A 22,711-nucleotide genomic window follows, 5' to 3' on the forward strand; every position below is an offset into this window, starting at 1 on the left:
AGAGAAATAAGGCGACAATGGGGAGGGATGGGTTTTAATAGCGGACGAAGATGCGGAGAGGTGTGAAAACGGCTAGATCGGATGAGGAGAGAGCGAAGGTGAAGTGCTGAGAGGGGAGGTTGGGGTGGGTAGGTGAATAAATAGAAATCGAATGACTTGGGTGCGAAGAGAAAGAAGTTCTGAGGCGGAAAAAAAGTATAAAGAGCAGCGAGAAGACACACGACAATGATGGAGAAACTTTTGATAGGTGTGCAATTCGTTTGGAAAGTTGGTATTGCTCGCGCTCAAGAATTCAGTCCAACATAATGCCACCGCTCTCACATTCTTGTCACGAGTTCCATGAATCTAGGGGACACGTCAATCAACTAAAGAAGGCTGTTGGAAGAAAATGAAGTCTACCTGTTTTTTGCCGCCCTTTTACTGGCCCCTGCATTGGCCCTTTAGGCCCTCTGGCCCATGTCCTAGATATACCTGTTTTCCTTCCTGTATATATAACACAGTAGACATGCTGTAGTAGGCTACAGTGTGAAACCATAAATGTTTGCCAAATAAAAGGCATTGTTTTAGTTTGATGAAATGGGCCAATAGACCCATAGATCCCTTTCTAAAAGGGGACTATATAGTAAATACAGTCCCGTGTGGCTAAGTTGATAGAGCATGGCACTTGTAACGCCAGGGTTGTGGGTTCGATTCCCACGGGGGACCAGTAGGAACAAATTTGAAAATGTATGTATGCACTCACTATTGTAAGTCGCTTTGGATAAGAGCACCTGCTAAATGACTCAGATCAAAATAATCAAAATGTCGACATACTACAAGCGGTTTAGGCCTACTTGGAGAGGAAGATGCTGAGCTGAAGATGGTCCCCTATCTTCTACTATTCATATGCCTAAATATAACCACTATTCTGGTGGCAACCTTTATGAATCTCAGTTCATTATATATGATTTGAATAAAGTCACAGGCATATTTTGTTGTGTTGCGTGTTGAGAGAAAAGCAGAGGTTGGGCCAAGGGCTACCACAAAAAACGATGTTAAGAGCGCTGCAGCTGATGACAAATGGTGGGAGGAGGGATGGAAAGCGTCAAGACAAATGAGATACACAACATTAGAAGAGATTGAGTTGGAGTTGGATTAGAAGGAGAGAGGGATGACTAGAAAAGGAGGAGAGTGAGTGCATATGAGCAAGATGGAGAAATAGAGGGGAGGGGGTGCGCGCGGGGGTCTCCGTACTTGGCAGTCTCTGGGTATCTCAGGTTCTCTTCGGCCGGGAAAGCGGTCGATATTTAATTGTTATTGCTAGCATGAAACGCACGGAAGCGGGGCCTGTACGAAAATTTCTCATTTATTTGGTATTCTTGTTTTCTCTCCCCACCTCCCCCCTCTTTGTGGAACGCCGAGGGTGTGCGGGGTTCGAAGGGAGGGGCAGTTACCACGCTGTGGAGGTAGAAATAGAGGGATGAGGATGGGATAAGCTCTAAAGGAAGAAATACACCGTTTTCTTCTCCCAAGTTTAGTTTCTGTCCCTAGCCACATCGGATCCCCCCTCTATCACCTGCACGTAGTCTCACTCCCTCTGTCACCCGCCCCCGGACCCCCTCCCCCTGTTACTCCATCACCTCTCTACCCCCACCTGTCCAAAATGAAAAATCTGTCATTTTCATCAAACGTCCAACCAAATATTATCTACACTCCATTCCAAGAGATCGAATCTTATTTAAGGCGACGAGATTCGCCATCTGTTTTCAAATTTCATTCCTCCATGAACTTTATTTTCCCCGACTTTGGGAAGAATGATAACCTGATCGATGCTCTATCTGGCCACCGTCTACATATATTTTCAGTGGCGGTCTCCCACTTTGCTTAGAGTCGGCTGGTCAATTTTTTGTTTCGTGCACACACAGGAACACGCGCAAAACACATTTTACAGAGCAGATAGAAAAACTTAAGTGCAGCCAGCTTGGGTGTAGAAGGCTAGACCCATATGAGCTTCTCAATCTCTTTCTCTCCACCCCCATCTCTACTCTGCTCTTTCCCCGCGTCCTGGACCTCTCTTTCAAGCTCGCTTGCTCTCCCGCTAGCAAGCGCTGTCAACCTGCCTCGCCCTCTCAACCTGCCTCGCCCTCTCATATAGCATTGTTTATCGTGTTTCTCGTCATATCTCCATCTGGTTCGCAGCTTCTTCTTCTTGTCCCATCTCTTACGCACCGCGGACGCAGATGGAAGTGACATAGGAAACGTTTAGAGCGGACAACATTTTTTTTGCATTTGTCCTCTTTTCTTTTATCAAACTAGCCTATCTGTTTTTACGCAGGACATTTCAACAGAGTTTTGTTTGTTTTTGTTTACCAGCCTGGTTGTGTACACTCTAGTCTACTCATACTAGGTCCGTTTTTCTTTAACCTAATACTCAATATTCAGATTATTTTCTGTTTATCAGTAACTTTTATAGCTATAGTCTACCCGATTTATTAGCCTATTTATATTTCTTTGAGTTGCTTTAGCCTACTATTATGCACAGGTGGAGGATGGGCAGTGAAAAGTGCTCATGAGTTGATTCCCAGTCGTCAGAAAGCTCTGTCTATGTCAGTTACGTCGACCGGACCCCGGAAACTCAAGTGGGACCTACTGCCAAGTCGATGAGAGCGCATCGGAGAAGGTAAGCATGCTCTCTTCCCATTGCCTCTGGATAGACACATTAGACTAAGTGAGAGGAATACTAAAAGAAGACGTCGGAGTGCTCTGGAAACAGAGAGCTCAAGAGATTGAGAGGAAAAACACGTGGCTCCTTCAGAAATTGATTGATCTACAGAATGCGCACGGGAGTGTATTGTACTGCGCTCTATGCGTCTCCAAATAGATCTACGCGGGTTCCTTTGCTATTAAGCACTATTGCGATGCTTCTTTGACGAGAAATTGAGTTGCTTCTTTGATGAGAAAACGTGTTGCGTTGCATTTGTAATGTAGGCCTACACTGAGTGTACAAAACATCAACAACACCTGCTCTTTCAATGACAGGAGACAGGTTAAAGAAGGATATTTAAGCTTTGAGACAATTGAGACATGGATTGTGTATGTGTGCCATTCAGAGGGTGAATGGGCAAGACAAAAGATTTAAGTGCCTTTGAATGGGGTATGGTAGTAGGTACCAGGCGCACCGGTTTGTGTCAAGAAATGCAATGCTGCTGGGGGTTTCACGCTCAACAGTTTCCCATGTGTATCAAGAAGGGTCCATCACAAAAAAATGACATCCAGCCAACTGTGGGAAGCATTGGAGTCAACATGGGCCAGCATCCCGGGGGGGGGGGGGGGGTGCAACGCAATATAAGGAAGGTGTCCTCAATGTTTTGTACACTCAGTGTACACTGCCGTTCAAAAGTTTGGGGTCACTTAGAAATGTCCTTGTTTTTGAAAGATTTTAATTTTTTTGTCCATTAAAATAACATCAAATTGATCAGAAATACAGCATAGACATTGATAATGTTGTAAATGACTATTGTAGCTGGAAATGGCTGATTTTTAATGGAATATCTACATAGGTTTACAGAGGCCCATTATCAGCATCCATCACTCCTGTGTTCCAATGGCACATTGTGTTAGCTAATCCAAGTTTATCATTTTAAAAGGCTAATTGATCATTAGAAAACCCTTTTGCAATTATGTTTGCACAGCTGAAAACTGTGGTGTTTATTAAAGAAGCAATAAAACTGGCCTTCTTTAGACTAGTTGAGTATCTGGAGCGTCAGCATTTGTGGGTTTGTTTACAGGCTCAAAATGGCCAGAAACAAATAACTTTCTTCTGAAACTCGTCAGTCTATTGTTCTGAGAAATTAAGGCTATTCCATGTGAGAAATTGCCAAGAAACTGAAGATCTCGTACAATGCTGTGTACTACTCCCTTCACAGAACAGCGCAAACTGGCTCTAACCAGAATAGAAAAAGGAGTGGGAGGCCCCGGTGCACAAATGAGCAAGAGGACAAGTACATTAGAGTGTCTAGTTTGAGAAACAGACACCTCACAAGTCCTCAACTGGCAGCTTCATTAAATAGTACTCGCAAAACACCAGTCTCAACGTCAACAGTGAAGAGGAGACTCCGGGATGCTGGCCTTCTAGACAGAGTTCCTCTGTTCAGTGTCTGTGTTCTTTTGCCCATCTTCATCTTTTCTTTTTATTGGCCATTCTGAGATATGTCTTTTTCTTTATAACTCTGCCTAAAAGGCCAGCATCCCGGAGTCACCTCTTCACTGTTAACGCTGAGACTGGTGTTTTGCGGGTACTATTTAATGAAGCTGACAGTTGAGGACTTGTGAGGCGCCTGTTTCTCAAACTAGACACTCTAATGTACTTGTCCTCTTGCTCAGTTGTGCACCGTGGCCCCCCACTCCTTTTTCTATTCTGGTTAGAGCCAGTTTGCGCTGTTCTGTGAAGTGAGTAGTACACAGCATTGTACGAGATCCTTCATTTCTCAGAACAAGAATAGACTGACGAGTTTCAGGAGAAAGTTATTTGTTTCTGGCCATTTTGAGCCTGTAATCGAACCCACAAATGCTGGCCAGTTTGATTGCTTCTTTAGTCAGCACCACAGTTTTCAGCTGTGCTAACATAATTGCAAAAGGGTTTTCTAATGATCAATTAGCCTTTTAAAATTATAAACTTGGATTAGCGAACACAACATGCCATTGGAACACAGGAGTGATGGTTGCTGATAATGGGCCTATGTAGATATTCCATTAAAATCAGCCATTTCCAGCTACAATAGTCATGTACAACATTAACAATATCTACACTGTATTTCTGATCAATTTGATGTTATTTTAATGGACAAAAAATGTGCTTTTCTTTCAAAAACAAGGACATTTCTAAGTGACCCCAAACTTTTGAACGGTAGTGTATTTCTTCGCTTCAAAAGAGCGAAACGGTGAGATGTAAAGCCGTGTATCTAAGTGGCGAGAGAGTGTGGAAGGAGAGGAAGTGAGAAGGCAAGGGAGCTTTAGTACATGGGTAAACAAATGGAGGTTTCGCTTGAGAAGTTGTAGGTACAGAATGTGTGTGTGTGCGTGTGTGTTTATGTGCAAGGAAAGCCTCAAACTCATACAGTGTGTGGCTGGCCTTAGTTAATGTTTGCAGCACTTATAATGTAAGTAGGTTTACAATGGTGTATATTTGAGGGGGAAAGTTACCTGTAGAGCAGGGGTGGACAATTCCAGTCCTCGAGGGCCTGATTGGAGGCACAATTTTGCCCCAGCTAACACACCTGACTCCAATCAACTAATCACGATCTTCAGTTTAGAATGACATTTGATTAATCAGCTGTGTTTGCTAGGGATGGGGGAAAAGGTGAGACACCAATCAGTCAAGCCCCTGTGAGGTGTATCTCTGTAGCAGTGTCAGGGCTGTATCTAGATGGGCCACAGTGTGATCAGTCAGGGTAAAGCATTAGGCATGAGACACCGGCTGGGCCAGAGGTAAAAGCCAAGTAAGCATAGGATTTTTTTCCAATTATATCAGTGGTATCAATCACAGGTATATTTTTGTTATTCAGGATGCCTGGCTGGAAAAGCAACAAGGTCTCAGTCTCACTGCAGAATTAGACGTTCATCCATGTTCTCCAAACGTCACATTTTGATGCTCCTGCTGCTCTGTATTGTTCCATTTCCCCGAAGGTCAAACGTCGAAGTTAAAGGTCAAGTTTAGTCATTCATTCTGAATGGTTAAGGTAAGGGTTAAGGTTTGAGATAGGGTTATAACATTAAGTTTAGTCACTCATTCTGAATGGTTTAGGAAAGGGTTAAGGTTTGGGATAGGGTTAAAACATTACGTTTAATCATTCATTCTGAATGGTAAGGAAAGGGTTAAGGTTTGGGATAGGGTTAAAACCAAAAATAAATTAACAGTGTCCACAACTGGGATTGAACACATGACCTTCTGATCCAGAGTTATGGGATTACGCACATGCCAGCACCCTCTCCACAACACCCCATCAAAACCAAACCCAACACCCCATCAAAACCCATCAAAACCCACTGTTGCCCCTAGTGGCCAGTTTTGAAGGCATTTCCCAACGTTCTCAGGACATGGAAAGACGTCCAATTTCAACGTCAATCTTGAACAGCCTGGCTGGTTGATCAGTGGCTTTGAGCCTCATCCATTGATTAGGTCGGCTACATCAACATCCACACCTCTCAGAAACACAGCCGTTCAGTTATTTGTCTTGTACGTTGGTCGACTGAGGTGATATTTATGTTGACTTTAACAGGTTGATTATTGTCAGGTTGAATGGTTCCATGAGTGATAAAACAGTCATAAAGGCAGGTCCAGAGTCAGTCCTCCAGCACTGAGACGATGACAGTACAGTCAATGGCTCCAATCATTCCTCATCTGCTTTATGGCTCTTCCGACGTTTATAGCCGTTAGGCGGGCTTACGTAAACGCATTAACGGATGTGAAGGGCACGGGGGCTTTATTCAGCTGGGTACTACATTTAATCAAGGGTCACTCCCAGTTCATAAAGTCAGTAATCCACTCCATGTCAGCTAGATCTGCTTCAGAGTTTGGCTGAGACACGGCAGAGGACTGTTGCATGGATGTTTGTCTATAGGTAATCTTATTAGATGACTGCACTCCATAAAGAGATCATGATACTTGATGTGTTATCTGTTTATTCATTCAACCAATTGATAGTAAAATAGATAGAAAAACATTGTTCCTGCTTTATACAGTCTTGCTTTATGTTCCCTCTTATCAGTGCCTGTGAATTTACCTCATTCTTTTTCTCTGTCCTTACTGTTATCCTTCCCCTTTCTTCTGTCCTTACTGTTATCCTTCCCTTTTCTTCTGTCCTTACTGTTATCCTTCCCCTTTCTTCTGTCCTTACTGTTATCCTTCCCTTTTCTTCTGTCCTTACTGTTATCCTTCCCCTTTCTTCTGTCCTTACTGTTATCCTTCCCTTTTCTTCTGTCCTTACTGTTATCCTTCCCCTTTCTTCTGTCCTTACTGTTATCCTTCCCTTTTCTTCTGTCCTTACTGTTATCCTTCCCTTTTCTTCTGTCCTTACTGTTATCCTTCCCCTTTCTTCTGTCCTTACTGTTATCCTTCCCTTTCTTCTGTCCTTACTGTTATCCTTCCCTTTTCTTCTGTCCTTACTGTTATCCTTCCCCTTTCCTCTGTCCTTACTGTTATCCTTCCCTTTTCTTCTGTCCTTACTGTTATCCTTCCCTTTTCTTCTGTCCTTACTGTTATCCTTCCCCTTTCTTCTGTCCTTACTGTTATCCTTCCCCTTTCTTCTGTCCTTACTGTTATCCTTCCCTTTTCTTCTGTCCTTACTGTTATCCTTCCCTTTTCTCTGTCCTTACTGTTATCCTTCCCTTTCCTCTGTCCTTACTGTTATCCTTCCCTTTTCTCTGTCCTTACTGTTATCCTTCCCTTTCCTCTGTCCTTACTGTTATCCTTCCCTTTTCTTCTGTCCTTACTGTTATCCTTCCCCTTTCTTCTGTCCTTACTGTTATCCTTCCCTTTTCTTCTGTCCTTACTGTTATCCTTCCCCTTTCTTCTGTCCTTACTGTTATCCTTCCCTTTTCTTCTGTCCTTACTGTTATCCTTCCCCTTTCTTCTGTCCTTACTGTTATCCTTCCCCTTTCTTCTGTCCTTACTGTTATCCTTCCCTTTTCTTCTGTCCTTACTGTTATCCTTCCCCTTTCTTCTGTCCTTACTGTTATCCTTCCCCTTTCCTCTGTCCTTACTGTTATCCTTCCCTTTTCTTCTGTCCTTACTGTTATCCTTCCCTTTTCTTCTGTCCTTACTGTTATCCTTCCCCTTTCTTCTGTCCTTACTGTTATCCTTCCCCTTTCCTCTGTCCTTACTGTTATCCTTCCCTTTTCTTCTGTCCTTACTGTTATCCTTCCCCTTTCTTCTGTCCTTACTGTTATCTTTCCCCTTTCTTCTGTCCTTACTGTTATCCTTCCCCTTTCTTCTGTCCTTACTGTTATCCTTCCCTTTTCTCTGTCCTTACTGTTATCCTTCCCCTTTCCTCTGTCCTTACTGTTATCCTTCCCTTTCCTCTGTCCTTACTGTTATCCTTCCCTTTTCTTCTGTCCTTACTGTTATCTTTTCTTTGCTCTTCAGTAAACCATATTTGCCTCTCTGATTCACCCCTCTCTTTCTATCCACCCATCCTTTCTTCAACCCTCCCGTCCCACCTGCCCTACCTACCCCCAAGTTGGCCTGCCCCATGTTTGGGAGTCACTTACCCCCCCACCCCCTTCTCTCACTTAACCCCATATTTCACAGCTGAACTGCGGCTAATTTCCCCCTAGTCGGCCGAGCAGCGCTCCCTCCACCACACCACCACGCTTAATTACCCACAATTAAAGACCAACGCTAACGAGAAAATTGCTCTGTTATGAAATGACTTCAAAAGGGGACTGGAGGAAGTAGAATGGATTCGAGGAAAAGTTGGGCGCTAGCCTTGGGGGAGACTGGGAGGGAAGAGGAGAGTAATCATGCAGTGTTTCCTTTTACCCCCAAGGATGTTTCCTTAGGCTGGATGTGCAAAGACCTATTGGCCACACCTGGGGCTGTAGACACTAAAAGTGTGTCCAAAATGACACCCTATTCCCCATACAGTATCAGTCCTGTGTACAGCATGCAGCATGCAGTATGTGGCTCTGACTAAAATCGCTATATTGTGAAAAGGCTGTCATTTGAGGTTTGCTCTACTATTTTATATTGAGTCCAATTTGATATAGGTTCTTCAATTGAACATATCAACCGCCCTAGCTAATGAAACATGATGGTGTGGCAGAGGGATAGTAAAGGCAAGTAGCAGACTGATGTAGGAGGACTTCTTTGATGCTGGACCCCACAGAAAAGCCAGAATGTGGGTATAGTATATAGTATACTGTATTATAGTCATGGATCATGTTTTATAAGTCATTTTATAATTTTTCTGCATTATGTGTGTATAGTTTTTTTGATTGGTATTATTGCACTGTTGGATCTAGAAACACAAGCCTTTCTCTGCAGATCTGTGTACGTAACCAATACAATTTGATTTGATTTAGTAAAATTATCCTGGATACTTGTTTGATTCTGCATTAATGAGCCTAACCAATAGCAGGCTAAAGACGAGGCAGACTGACTTGAGCAGTGGGGTAGATTGTCTGTGGGAGTATCAGTAGCTCGATGCAGGTGAAGCTATAGACGGTTACCATGAGTCATGGGTAGGTTTATGGAATCTATGGAGATCCAAACAGATTTACATGATGTCTTGCTTTGCATTGTGTCATGAAGTGGGCTATAGTAGGGGACTGTAGGCATCATGAAGCAGCCATTAGCTCAACAAAACACAACAGAGCTCAGTATTTGTCAGTCTAAGGAAGAGCACCCCCCCACCCCATCCATAAACCCAATCTCTAAAACCATAAAAATGAAACAAAGAAACCTGAATTCAGATGATTTAATCCAGTTTGCACCCTAATACACAGACTAATGGGGAATAGTACAGCTATATGCTGGGGTTAATTCTAACAGTGGTAGTAATAACGTCAGACCCGACACTGATAACAATTAGATTTGATTTCATTTGAGAATGCCTCCACAGCTGCTCCCTTCTCCCTTCTCCCCCCCACCCCAGACCTGTCTCCCCCCCACCCCAGACCTGTCTCCCCCCTCTAGATTAAAGTGGGTGTGTTAATTCCCTGGTGTAGCGATCGAAGGGCTCTGGCAACAATGGGAAATGGGCTATTGATTAGAACAGCTCAGATTAAGACTAGGCAGTGGAGCTCTTTCTTGCTCTCCCCCCTTTTCTCTCCATTTCCCACCTTCTTCTTTCTGTCTTCTTGTCTGTCCTGCTTGTGTCACCAACCGCTATCTATCCCCCTCTTTCTTTCTTTTTCCTACCTGACTCTTCCCCCCTCTTTCTCTCTCTCTCTCACACACACACACACACACACACACACACACACACACACACACACACACACACACACACACACACACACACACACACACACACACACACACACACACACACACACACACACACACACAGACTCTGTCAATGTCTATGAGGATTTCTGTGTCTGTCTGTCCCCCCCTTCTCTCCCTCCTCCTCTCTCTACATCCTCTCTCCTTCTCTTTCCCAATCTCTGTCTGTACCTATTAGGCCTATCTATTTGCTCTCTCTCTCTCTCTCTCTCTCTCTCTCTCACTCTCTCTCTCTCTCTCTCTCTCTCTCTCTCTCTCTCTCCCTCTCTCTCATATGCACTCGTTTCCTTTGGAAACAAGGTAAAAACGTCTGCCAAGACCACTGTTGATGTAGTAAAGTCTAGAAATGTAGAAATAGAACTGTACAGTAAATTCATGATAAATGTACAGTAGTATAGACTTAAATAACTTGATTCTAAACCCCTCACTCCAAAGCAGTCTGACACCCACACTGCTGTGAGGTTGTATATCAACCAATCAAGCCACGTCTTTGTTGTACCACAATTAAAACCTCCCCTATCAAAATCTCTCTTATACCAAATTAGCTGTCATGATCTGACGGGGGACAAAATACATTGGATTTGCATTGAAAAGACATAAAACATACAAAATATAAGGAGACAGCAAATCTATACAGTGAAAAGTGAGCTAAAATTCCCCTGCTCTACTTATATTAATTACCTCAATCAATGGGAATGCTGTAGGTCAGTTATCCATCCTCCCCCTCCACCACTACTCTCTGGCAGAATGCCTACCAGGCGCCGGAATCACATCCCAAGCGCAGATCTAGGATCTGTGACCACACTACTGCTTCAACCCTATTGGTGTTATAAGGCGTCTGGGATTGGCCTTGGGTCAGTGGTTAGGAGGTACTGTATTGTCCACTGCTTCCACCCTTTTGGCTGTGAGAAACACACACACACACACACACACACACACACACACACACACACACACACACACACACACACACACACACACACACACACACGTATGTAGACATACACACACACACACACACACACACACACACACACACACACACACACACACACACACACACACACACACACACACACACACCAGTGTCCGTATCAATATTCCTATGATCCTTAGGGACTATGAGAGTATTGGCGGAGCTTTCATCTGCTGAGTATGTGACAGTGTGTCTGATATCCCCTTCTCCTGATACCCACACACACACACTTAGTCCCCCTCCCAGACATGTGTGTAAACACTGATACACACACACTTAGTCCCCCTCCCAGACACATGTGTAAACACTGATACACACACACTTAGCCCTCCTCCCAGACACCTGTGTAAACACTATGATACACACACACTTAGCCCCCCTCCCAGACACATGTATAAACACTGATACACACACACTTAGCCCCCCTCCCAGACATGTGTTTAAACACTGATACACACACACACTAAGCCCCCCTCCCAGACACGTGTGTAAACACTGATACGCACAAACTTAGCCCCCCTCCCAGACATGTGTAAACACTATGATACACACACCCTTAGCCCCCCTCCCAGACATGTGTGTAAACACTGATACACACACACACTTAGCCCCCTCCCAGACATGTGTGTAAACACTGATACACACACACACTTAGCCCCCCTCCCAGACACGTGTGTAAACACTATGATACACACACACTTAGCCCCCCTCCCAGACGTGTGTAAACACAACGATACACACACACATTTAGCCTCCCTCCCAGACATGTGTGTAAACACTAATACACACACACTTAGCCCCCTCCCAGACATGTATGTAAACACTGATACACACACACTTAGTCCCCCTCCCAGACATGTGTGTAAACACTATGATACACACACACTTAGTCCCCTCCCAGACATGTGTGTAAACACTTGATACACACACACTTAGCCCCCCTCCCAGACATGTGTGTAAACACTGTGATACACACACACTTAGTCCCCTTCCCAGACATGTGTGTAAACACTATGATACACACACACTTAGCCCCCCTCCCAGACATGTGTGTAAACACTGATACACACACACTTAGTCCCCCTGCCAGACAGGTGTGTAAACACTATGATACACACACACTTAGCCCTCCTCCCAGACATGTGTGTAAACACTATGATACACACACACTTAGTCCCCCTCCCAGACATGTGTGTAAACACTATGATACACACACACTTAGCCCCCCTCCCAGACATGTGTGTAAACACTTGATACACACACACTTAGTCCCCCTCCCAGACATGTGTGTAAACACTGTGATACACACACACTTAGTCCCCCTCCCAGACATGTGTGTAAACACTGATACACACACACTTAGCCCCCCTCCCAGACATGTGTGTAAACACTATGATGCACACACACTTAGTCCCCCCTCCCAGACATGTGTGTAAACACTGATACACACACACTTAGCCCCCCTCCCAGACATGTGTGTAAACACTGTGATACACACACACTTAGTCCCCCTCCCAGACATGTGTGTAAACACTGATACACACACACTTAGTCCCCCCTCCCAGACATGTGTGTAAACACTGATACACACACACTTAGTCCCCCTCCCAGACATGTGTGTAAACACTGTGATACACACACACTTAGCCCCCCTCCCAGACATGTGTGTAAACACATGATACACACACACTTAGTCCCCCTCCCAGACATGTGTGTAAACACTATGATACACACACACTTAGCCCCCCTCCCAGACATGTGTGTAAACACTGATACACACACACTTAGTCCCCCCTCCCAGACGTGTGTAAACACTATGATACACACACACTTAGCCCCCCTCCCAGACATGTGTGTAAACACATGATACACAAACACTTAGTCCCCCTCCCAGACATGTGTGTAAACAGTGATACACACACACTTAGTCCCCCTCCCAGACATGTGTGTAAACACTATGATACACACACACTTAGTCCCCCTCCCAGACATGTGTGTAAACACTGTGATACACACACACTTAGCCCCCCTCCCAGACATGTGTGTAAACAGTGATACACACACACTTAGTCCCCCTCCCAGACATGTGTGTAAACACTATGATACACACACACACTTAGCCCCCTCCCAGACATGTGTGTAAACAGTGATACACACACACTTAGCCCCCCTCCCAGACATGTGTGGAAACACTGATACACACACACTTAGTCCCCCTCCCAGACGTGTGTAAACACTATGATACACACACACTTAGTCCCCCTCCCAGACGTGTGTAAACACTGATACACACACACTTAGTCCCCCTCCCAGACATGTGTGTAAACACTGATACACACACACTTAGTCCCCCTCCCAGACAGGTGTGTAAACACTGTGATACACACACACTTAGCCCCCCTCCCAGACATGTGTGTAAACACTATGATACACACACAATTAGTCCCCCTCCCAGACATGTGTGTAAACACTATGATACACACACACTTAGCCCCCCCTCCCAGACATGTATGTAAACACTGATACACACACACTTAGTCCCCCTCCCAGACATGTGTAAACACTATGATACACACACACTTAGCCCCCCTCCCAGACATGTGTGTAAACACTGATACACACACACTTAGTCCTCCTCCCAGATATGTGTGTAAACACTATGATACACACACACTTAGTCCCCCTCCCAGACATGTGTGTAAACACTGATACACACACACTTAGCCCCCCTCCCAGACATGTTTGTAAACACTATGATGCACACACACTTAGTCCCCCTCCAAGACATGTGTGTAAACACTGATACACACACACACTTAGCCCCCTCCCAGACATGTGTGTAAACACTGATACACACACACTTAGTCCCCCTCCCAGACAGGTGTGTAAACACTATGATACACACACACTTAGCCCCCCTCCCAGACATGTGTGTAAACACTATGATACACACACACTTAGTCCCCCTCCCAGACATGTGTGTAAACACTGATACACACACACTTAGCCCCCCTCCCAGACATGTGTGTAAACACTATGATACACACACACTTAGCCCCCTCCCAGACACGTGTGTAAACACTATGATACACACACACTTAGCCCCCTCCCAGACATGTGTGTAAACACTGATACACACACACTTAGTCCCCCTCCCAGACAGGTGTGTAAACACTATGATACACACACACTTAGCCCCCCTCCCAGACATGTGTGTAAACACTATGATACACACACACTTAGCCCCCCTCCCAGACATGTGTGTAAACACTATGATACACACACACTTAGCCCCCCTCCCAGACATGTGTGTAAACACTGATACACACACACTTAGTCCCCCTCCCAGACATGTGTGTAAACACTATGATACACACACACTTAGTCCCCCTCCCAGACATGTGTGTAAACACTGATACACACACACTTAGCCCCCCCTCCCAGACATGTGTGTAAACACTATGATGCACACAAACTTAGTCCCCCTCCCAGACATGTGTGTAAACACTGATACACACACACTTAGCCCCCCTCCCAGACATGTGTGTAAACACTATGATACACACACACTTAGTCCCCCTCCCAGACATGTGTGTAAACACTGATACACACACACTTAGTCCCCCTCCCAGACATGTGTGTAAACACTGATACACACACACTTAGTCCCCCTCCCAGACATGTGTGTAAACACTATGATACACACACACTTAGCCCCCCTCCCAGACATGTGTGTAAACACTGATACACACACACTTAGTCCCCCTCCCAGACATGTGTGTAAACACTATGATACACACACACTTAGCCCCCCTCCCAGACATGTGTGTAAACACTGATACACACACACTTAGTCCCCCTCCCAGACGTGTGTAAACACTATGATACACACACACTTAGTCCCCCTCCCAGACATGTGTGTAAACACTGATACACACACACTTAGTCCCCCTCCCAGACATGTGTGTAAACACTGATACACACACACTTAGTCCCCCTCCCAGACATGTGTGTAAACACTATGATACACACACACTTAGCCCCCCTCCCAGACATGTGTGTAAACACTATGATACACACACACTTAGCCCCCCTCCCAGACATGTGTGTAAACACTGATACACACACACTTAGTCCCCCTCCCAGACATGTGTGTAAACACTGATACACACACACTTAGTCCCCCTCCCAGACGTGTGTAAACACTATGATACACACACACTTAGTCCCCCTCCTAGACATGTGTGTAAACACTGATACACACACACTTAGTCCCCCTCCCAGACATGTGTGTAAACACTGATACACACACACTTAGTCCCCCCTCCCAGACATGTGTGTAAACACTATGATACACACACACTTAGCCCCCCTCCCAGACATGTGTGTAAACACTATGATACACACACACTTAGCCCCCCTCCCAGACATGTGTGTAAACACTATGATACACACACACTTAGCCCCCCTCCCAGACATGTGTGTAAACACTGATACACACACACTTAGCCCCCCTCCCAGACAGTGTGTAAACACTATGATACACACACACTTAGCCCCCTCCCAGACATGTGTGTAAACACTTGATACACACACACTTAGTCCCCCTCCCAGATATGTGTGTAAACACTATGATACACACACACTTAGTCCCCCTCCCAGACATGTGTGTAAACACTGATACACACACACTTAGTCCCCCTCCAAGACATGTGTGTAAACACTGATACACACACACTTAGCCCCCCTCCCAGACATGTGTGTAAACACTGATACACACACACTTAGTCCCCCTCCCAGACAGGTGTGTAAACACTATGATACACACACACTTAGCCCCCCTCCCAGACATGTGTGTAAACACTATGATACACACACACTTAGTCCCCTCCCAGACATGTGTGTAAACACTATGATACACACACACTTAGCGCCCCTCCCAGACATGTGTGTAAACACTGATACACACACACTTAGTCCCCCTCCCAGACATGTGTGTAAACACTATGATACACACACACTTAGCCCCCCTCCCAGACATGTGTGTAAACACTGATACACACACACTTAGTCCCCCTCCCAGACATGTGTGTAAACACTATGATACACACACACTTAGCCCCCCTCCCAGACCTGTGTGTAAACACTGATACACACACACTTAGTCCCCCTCCCAGACATGTGTGTAAACACTATGATACACACACACTTAGCCCCCCTCCCAGACATGTGTGTAAACACTGATACACACACACTTAGTCCCCCTCCCAGACATGTGTGTAAACACTATGATACACACACACTTAGCCCCCCCTCCCAGACATGTGTGTAAACACTATGATGCACACACACTTAGTCCCCCTCCCAGACATGTGTGTAAACACTGATACACACACACTTAGTCCCCCTCCCAGACATGTGTGTAAACACTATGATACACACACACTTAGTCCCCCTCCCAGACATGTGTGTAAACACTGATACACACACACTTAGCCCCCCTCCCAGACATGTGTGTAAACACTGATACACACACACTTAGTCCCCCTCCCAGACATGTGTGTAAACACTATGATACACACACACTTAGCCCCCTCCCAGACATGTGTGTAAACACTATGATACACACACACTTAGTCCCCCTCCCAGACATGTGTGTAAACACTATGATACACACACACTTAGTCCCCCTCCCAGACATGTGTGTAAACACTATGATACACACACACTTAGTCCCCCTCCCAGACACATGTGTAAACACTGTGATACACACACACTTAGTCCCCCTCCCAGATATGTGTGTAAACACTATGATACACACACACTTAGTCCCCCTCCCAGACATGTGTGTAAACACTGATACACACACACTTAGCCCCCCTCCCAGACATGTTTGTAAACACTATGATGCACACACACTTAGTCCCCCTCCCAGACATGTGTGTAAACACATGATACACACACACTTAGTCCCCCTCCCAGACATGTGTGTAAACACTGATACACACACACTTAGTCCCCTCCCAGACAGGTGTGTAAACACTATGATACACACACACTTAGCCCCCCTCCCAGACATGTGTGTAAACACTATGATACACACACACTTAGTCCCCCTCCCAGACATGTGTGTAAACACTATGATACACACACACTTAGCCCCCCTCCCAGACATGTATGTAAACACTGATACACACACACTTAGTCCCCCTCCCAGACATGTGTGTAAACACTATGATACACACACACTTAGCCCCCCTCCCAGACATGTGTGTAAACACTGATACACACACACTTAGTCCCCCTCCCAGACATGTGTGTAAACACTATGATACACACACACTTAGCCCCCCTCCCAGACCTGTATGTAAACACTGATACACACACACTTAGTCCCCCTCCCAGACATGTTTGTAAACACTATGATACACACACACTTAGCCCCCCTCCCAGACATGTGTGTAAACACTGATACACACACACTTAGTCCCCCTCCCAGACATGTGTGTAAACACTATGATACACACACACTTAGCCCCCTCCCAGACATGTGTGTAAACACTATGATACACACACACTTAGCCCCCCTCCCAGACATGTGTGTAAACACTATGATACACACACACTTAGTCCCCCTCCCAGACATGTGTGTAAACACTATGATACACACACACTTAGTCCCCCTCCCAGACATGTGTGTAAACACTGATACACACACACTTAGTCCCCCTCCCAGACATGTGTGTAAACACTGATACACACACACTTAGCCCCCCTCCCAGACATGTGTGTAAACACATGATACACACACACTTAGTCCCCCTCCCAGACATGTGTGTAAACACTATGATACACACACACTTAGTCCCCCTCCCAGACATGTGTGTAAACACTGATACACACACACTTAGCCCCCTCCCAGACATGTGTGTAAACACATGATACACACACACTTAGTCCCCCTCCCAGACATGTGTGTAAACACTGATACACACACACTTAGTCCCCCTCCCAGACATGTGTGTAAACACTGATACACACACACTTAGTCCCCCTCCCAGACATGTGTGTAAACACTATGATACACACACACTTAGTCCCCCTCCCAGACATGTGTGTAAACACTATGATACACACACACTTAGCCCCCCTCCCAGACATGTGTGTAAACACTATGATACACACACACTTAGTCCCCCTCCCAGACATGTGTGTAAACACTATGATACACACACACTTAGCCCCCTCCCAGACATGTGTGTAAACACATGATACACACACACTTAGCCCCCTCCCAGACATGTGTGTAAACACTATGATACACACACACTTAGTCCCCCTCCCAGACATGTGTGTAAACACTATGATACACACACACTTAGCCCCCCTCCCAGACATGTGTGTAAACACTGATACACACACACTTAGTCCCCCTCCCAGACATGTGTGTAAACACTATGATACACACACACTTAGTCCCCCTCCCAGACATGTGTGTAAACACTATGATACACACACACTTAGTCCCCCTCCCAGACATGTGTGTAAACACTATGATACACACACACTTAGCCCCCTCCCAGACATGTGTGTAAACACTGATACACACACACTTAGTCCCCCTCCCAGACACGTGTGTAAACACTATGATACACACACACTTAGTCCCCCTCCCAGACATGTGTGTAAACACTGATACACACACACTTAGTCCCCCTCCCAGACATGTGTGTAAACACTATGATACACACACACTTAGTCCCCCTCCCAGACATGTGTGTAAACACTGATACACACACACTTAGCCCCCCTCCCAGACATGTGTGTAAACACATGATACACACACACTTAGTCCCCCTCCCAGACATGTGTGTAAACACTGATACACACACACTTAGTCCCCCTCCCAGACATGTGTGTAAACACTGATACACACACACTTAGTCCCCCCTCCCAGACATGTGTGTAAACACATGATACACACACACTTAGTCCCCCTCCCAGACATGTGTGTAAACACATGATACACACACACTTAGCCCCCCTCCCAGACATGTGTGTAAACACTGTGATACACACACACTTAGCCCCCCTCCCAGACATGTGTGTAAACACTATGATACACACACACTTAGCCCCCCTCCCAGACATGTGTGTAAACACTGATACACACACACTTAGCCCCCCTCCCAGACATGTGTGTAAACACTATGATACACACACACTTAGCCCCCCCTCCCAGACATGTGTGTAAACACTATGATACACACACACTTAGTCCCCCTCCCAGACATGTGTGTAAACACTATGATACACACACACTTAGCCCCCCTCCCAGACATGTGTGTAAACACTGATACACACACACTTAGTCCCCCTCCCAGACATGTGTGTAAACACTATGATACACACACACTTAGCCCCCCTCCCAGACATGTGTGTAAACACTGATACACACACACTTAGTCCCCCTCCCAGACATGTGTGTAAACACTATGATACACACACACTTAGCCCCCTCCCAGACATGTGTGTAAACACTGATACACACACACTTAGTCCCCCCTCCCAGACATGTGTGTAAACACTATGATACACACACACTTAGTCCCCCTCCCAGACATGTGTGTAAACACTGATACACACACACTTAGTCCCCCTCCCAGACATGTGTGTAAACACTATGATACACACACACTTAGCCCCCCTCCCAGACATGTGTGTAAACACTATGATACACACACACTTAGCCCCCCTCCCAGACATGTGTGTAAACACTATGATACACACACACTTAGTCCCCCCTCCCAGACACGTGTGTAAACACTATGATACACACACACTTAGCCCCCTCCCAGACATGTGTGTAAACACTTGATACACACACACTTAGTCCCCCTCCCAGACATGTGTGTAAACACTGATACACACACACTTAGCCCCCCTCCCAGACATGTGTAAACACATGATACACACACACTTAGCCCCCTCCCAGACATGTGTGTAAACACTATGATACACACACACTTAGTCGCCCTCCCAGACATGTGTGTAAACACTATGATACACACACACTTAGCCCCCTCCCAGACATGTGTGTAAACACTATGATACACACACACTTAGCCCCCCTCCCAGACATGTGTGTAAACACAACGATACACACACACTTAGTCCCCCTCCCAGACATGTGTGTAAACACTATGATACACACACACTTAGCCCCCCTCCCAGACATGTGTGTAAACACTATGATACACACACACTTAGCCCCCCTCCCAGACATGTGTGTAAACACAATGATACACACACACTTAGTCCCCCTCCCAGACATGTGTGTAAACACTATGATACACACACACTTAGCCCCCTCCCAGACATGTGTGTAAACACATGATACACACACACTTAGTCCCCCTCCCAGACATGTGTGTAAACACTATGATACACACACACTTAGCCCCCCTCCCAGACATGTGTGTAAACACTGATACACACACACTTAGTCCCCCTCCCAGACATGTGTGTAAACACTATGATACACACACACTTAGTCCCCCTCCCAGACATGTATGTAAACACTGATACACACACACTTAGCCCCCCTCCCAGACATGTTTGTAAACACTATGATGCACACACACTTAGTCCCCCTCCCAGACATGTGTGTAAACACTGATACACACACACTTAGCCCCCCTCCCAGACATGTGTGTAAACACTATGATACACACACACTTAGTCCCCCTCCCAGACATGTGTGTAAACACTGATACACACACACTTAGTCCCCCTCCCAGACATGTGTGTAAACACTGATACACACACACTTAGTCCCCCTCCCAGACATGTGTGTAAACACTATGATACACACACACTTAGCCCCCCTCCCAGACATGTGTGTAAACACTGATACACACACACTTAGTCCCCCCTCCCAGACATGTGTGTAAACACTATGATACACACACACTTAGCCCCCCTCCCAGACATGTGTGTAAACACTGATACACACACACTTAGTCCCCCTCCCAGACATGTGTGTAAACACTATGATACACACACACTTAGTCCCCCTCCCAGACATGTGTGTAAACACTATGATACACACACACTTAGTCCCCCTCCCAGACATGTGTGTAAACACTATGATACACACACACTTAGCCCCCCTCCCAGACATGTGTGTAAACACTGATACACACACACTTAGTCCCCCTCCCAGACATGTGTGTAAACACTATGATACACACACACTTAGCCCCCCTCCCAGACATGTGTGTAAACACTGATACACACACACTTAGTCCCCCTCCCAGACATGTGTGTAAACACTGATACACACACACTTAGTCCCCCTCCCAGACAGGTGTGTAAACACTATGATACACACACACTTAGCCCCCCTCCCAGACATGTGTGTAAACACTATGATACACACACAATTAGTCCCCCTCCCAGACATGTGTGTAAACACTATGATACACACACACTTAGCCCCCCTCCCAGACATGTATGTAAACACTGATACACACACACTTAGTCCCCCTCCCAGACATGTGTGTAAACACTATGATACACACACACTTAGCCCCCCTCCCAGACATGTGTGTAAACACTGATACACACACACTTAGTCCTCCTCCCAGATATGTGTGTAAACACTATGATACACACACACTTAGTCCCCCTCCCAGACATGTATGTAAACACTGATACACACACACTTAGTCCCCCTCCAAGACATGTGTGTAAACACTGATACACACACACTTAGTCCCCCTCCCAGACATGTGTGTAAACACTGATACACACACACTTAGTCCCCCTCCCAGACATGTGTGTAAACACTGATACACACACACTTAGTCCCCCTCCCAGACAGGTGTGTAAACACTATGATACACACACACTTAGCCCCCCTCCCAGACATGTGTGTAAACACTATGATACACACACACTTAGTCCCCCTCCCAGACATGTGTGTAAACACTATGATACACACACACTTAGCCCCCCTCCCAGACATGTATGTAAACACTGATACACACACACTTAGCCCCCCTCCCAGACATGTGTGTAAACACTATGATACACACACACTTAGCCCCCCTCCCAGACATGTGTGTAAACACTATGATACACACACACTTAGCCCCCCTCCCAGACATGTGTGTAAACACTATGATACACACACACTTAGTCCCCCTCCCAGACATGTGTGTAAACACTATGATACACACACACTTAGTCCCCCCTCCCAGACATGTGTGTAAACACTATGATACACACACACTTAGTCCCCCTCCCAGACATGTGTGTAAACACTATGATACACACACACTTAGTCCCCCTCCCAGACATGTGTGTAAACACTATGATACACACACACTTAGTCCCCCTCCCAGACATGTGTGTAAACACTGTGATACACACACACTTAGTCCCCCTCCCAGACATGTGTGTAAACACTATGATACACACACACTTAGCCCCCCTCCCAGACATGTGTGTAAACACTATGATACACACACACTTAGTCGCCCTCCCAGACATGTGTGTAAACACTATGATACACACACACTTAGCCCCCCTCCCAGACGTGTGTAAACACAACGATACACACACACACTTAGCCTCCCTCCCAGACATGTGTGTAAACACTATGATACACACACACTTAGTCCCCCTCCCAGACATGTGTGTAAACACTGATGCACACACACTTAGCCCCCCTCCCAGACATGTGT

General features: G+C 45.7%; 1 protein-coding gene across 2 annotated transcripts in view; it reads left to right on the plus strand.

Annotated features, from left to right (window-relative positions):
- The first annotated feature begins 1,681 nt into the window (after positions 1–1,681).
- The window catches only part of LOC106577047 (ETS domain-containing transcription factor ERF-like), a 117,318-nt gene continuing 96,288 nt past the window's right edge, over positions 1,682–22,711 (plus strand). Inside the window, exon 1 of one of the 2 annotated variants that reach the window (XM_014154736.2) lies at positions 1,682–2,659. In XM_014154736.2, the coding sequence (XP_014010211.2) occupies positions 2,640–2,659 (20 nt within the window). In that variant the 5' untranslated portion in view covers positions 1,682–2,639. The remainder of the gene's footprint in view (positions 2,660–22,711) is intronic. The other variant, XM_045712965.1, reaches the window with a different exon arrangement.

The sequence above is a fragment of the Salmo salar genome, chromosome ssa02 (assembly GCF_905237065.1).
Source record: "Salmo salar chromosome ssa02, Ssal_v3.1, whole genome shotgun sequence".
Classification (NCBI taxonomy): Eukaryota; Metazoa; Chordata; class Actinopteri; order Salmoniformes; family Salmonidae; genus Salmo; species Salmo salar.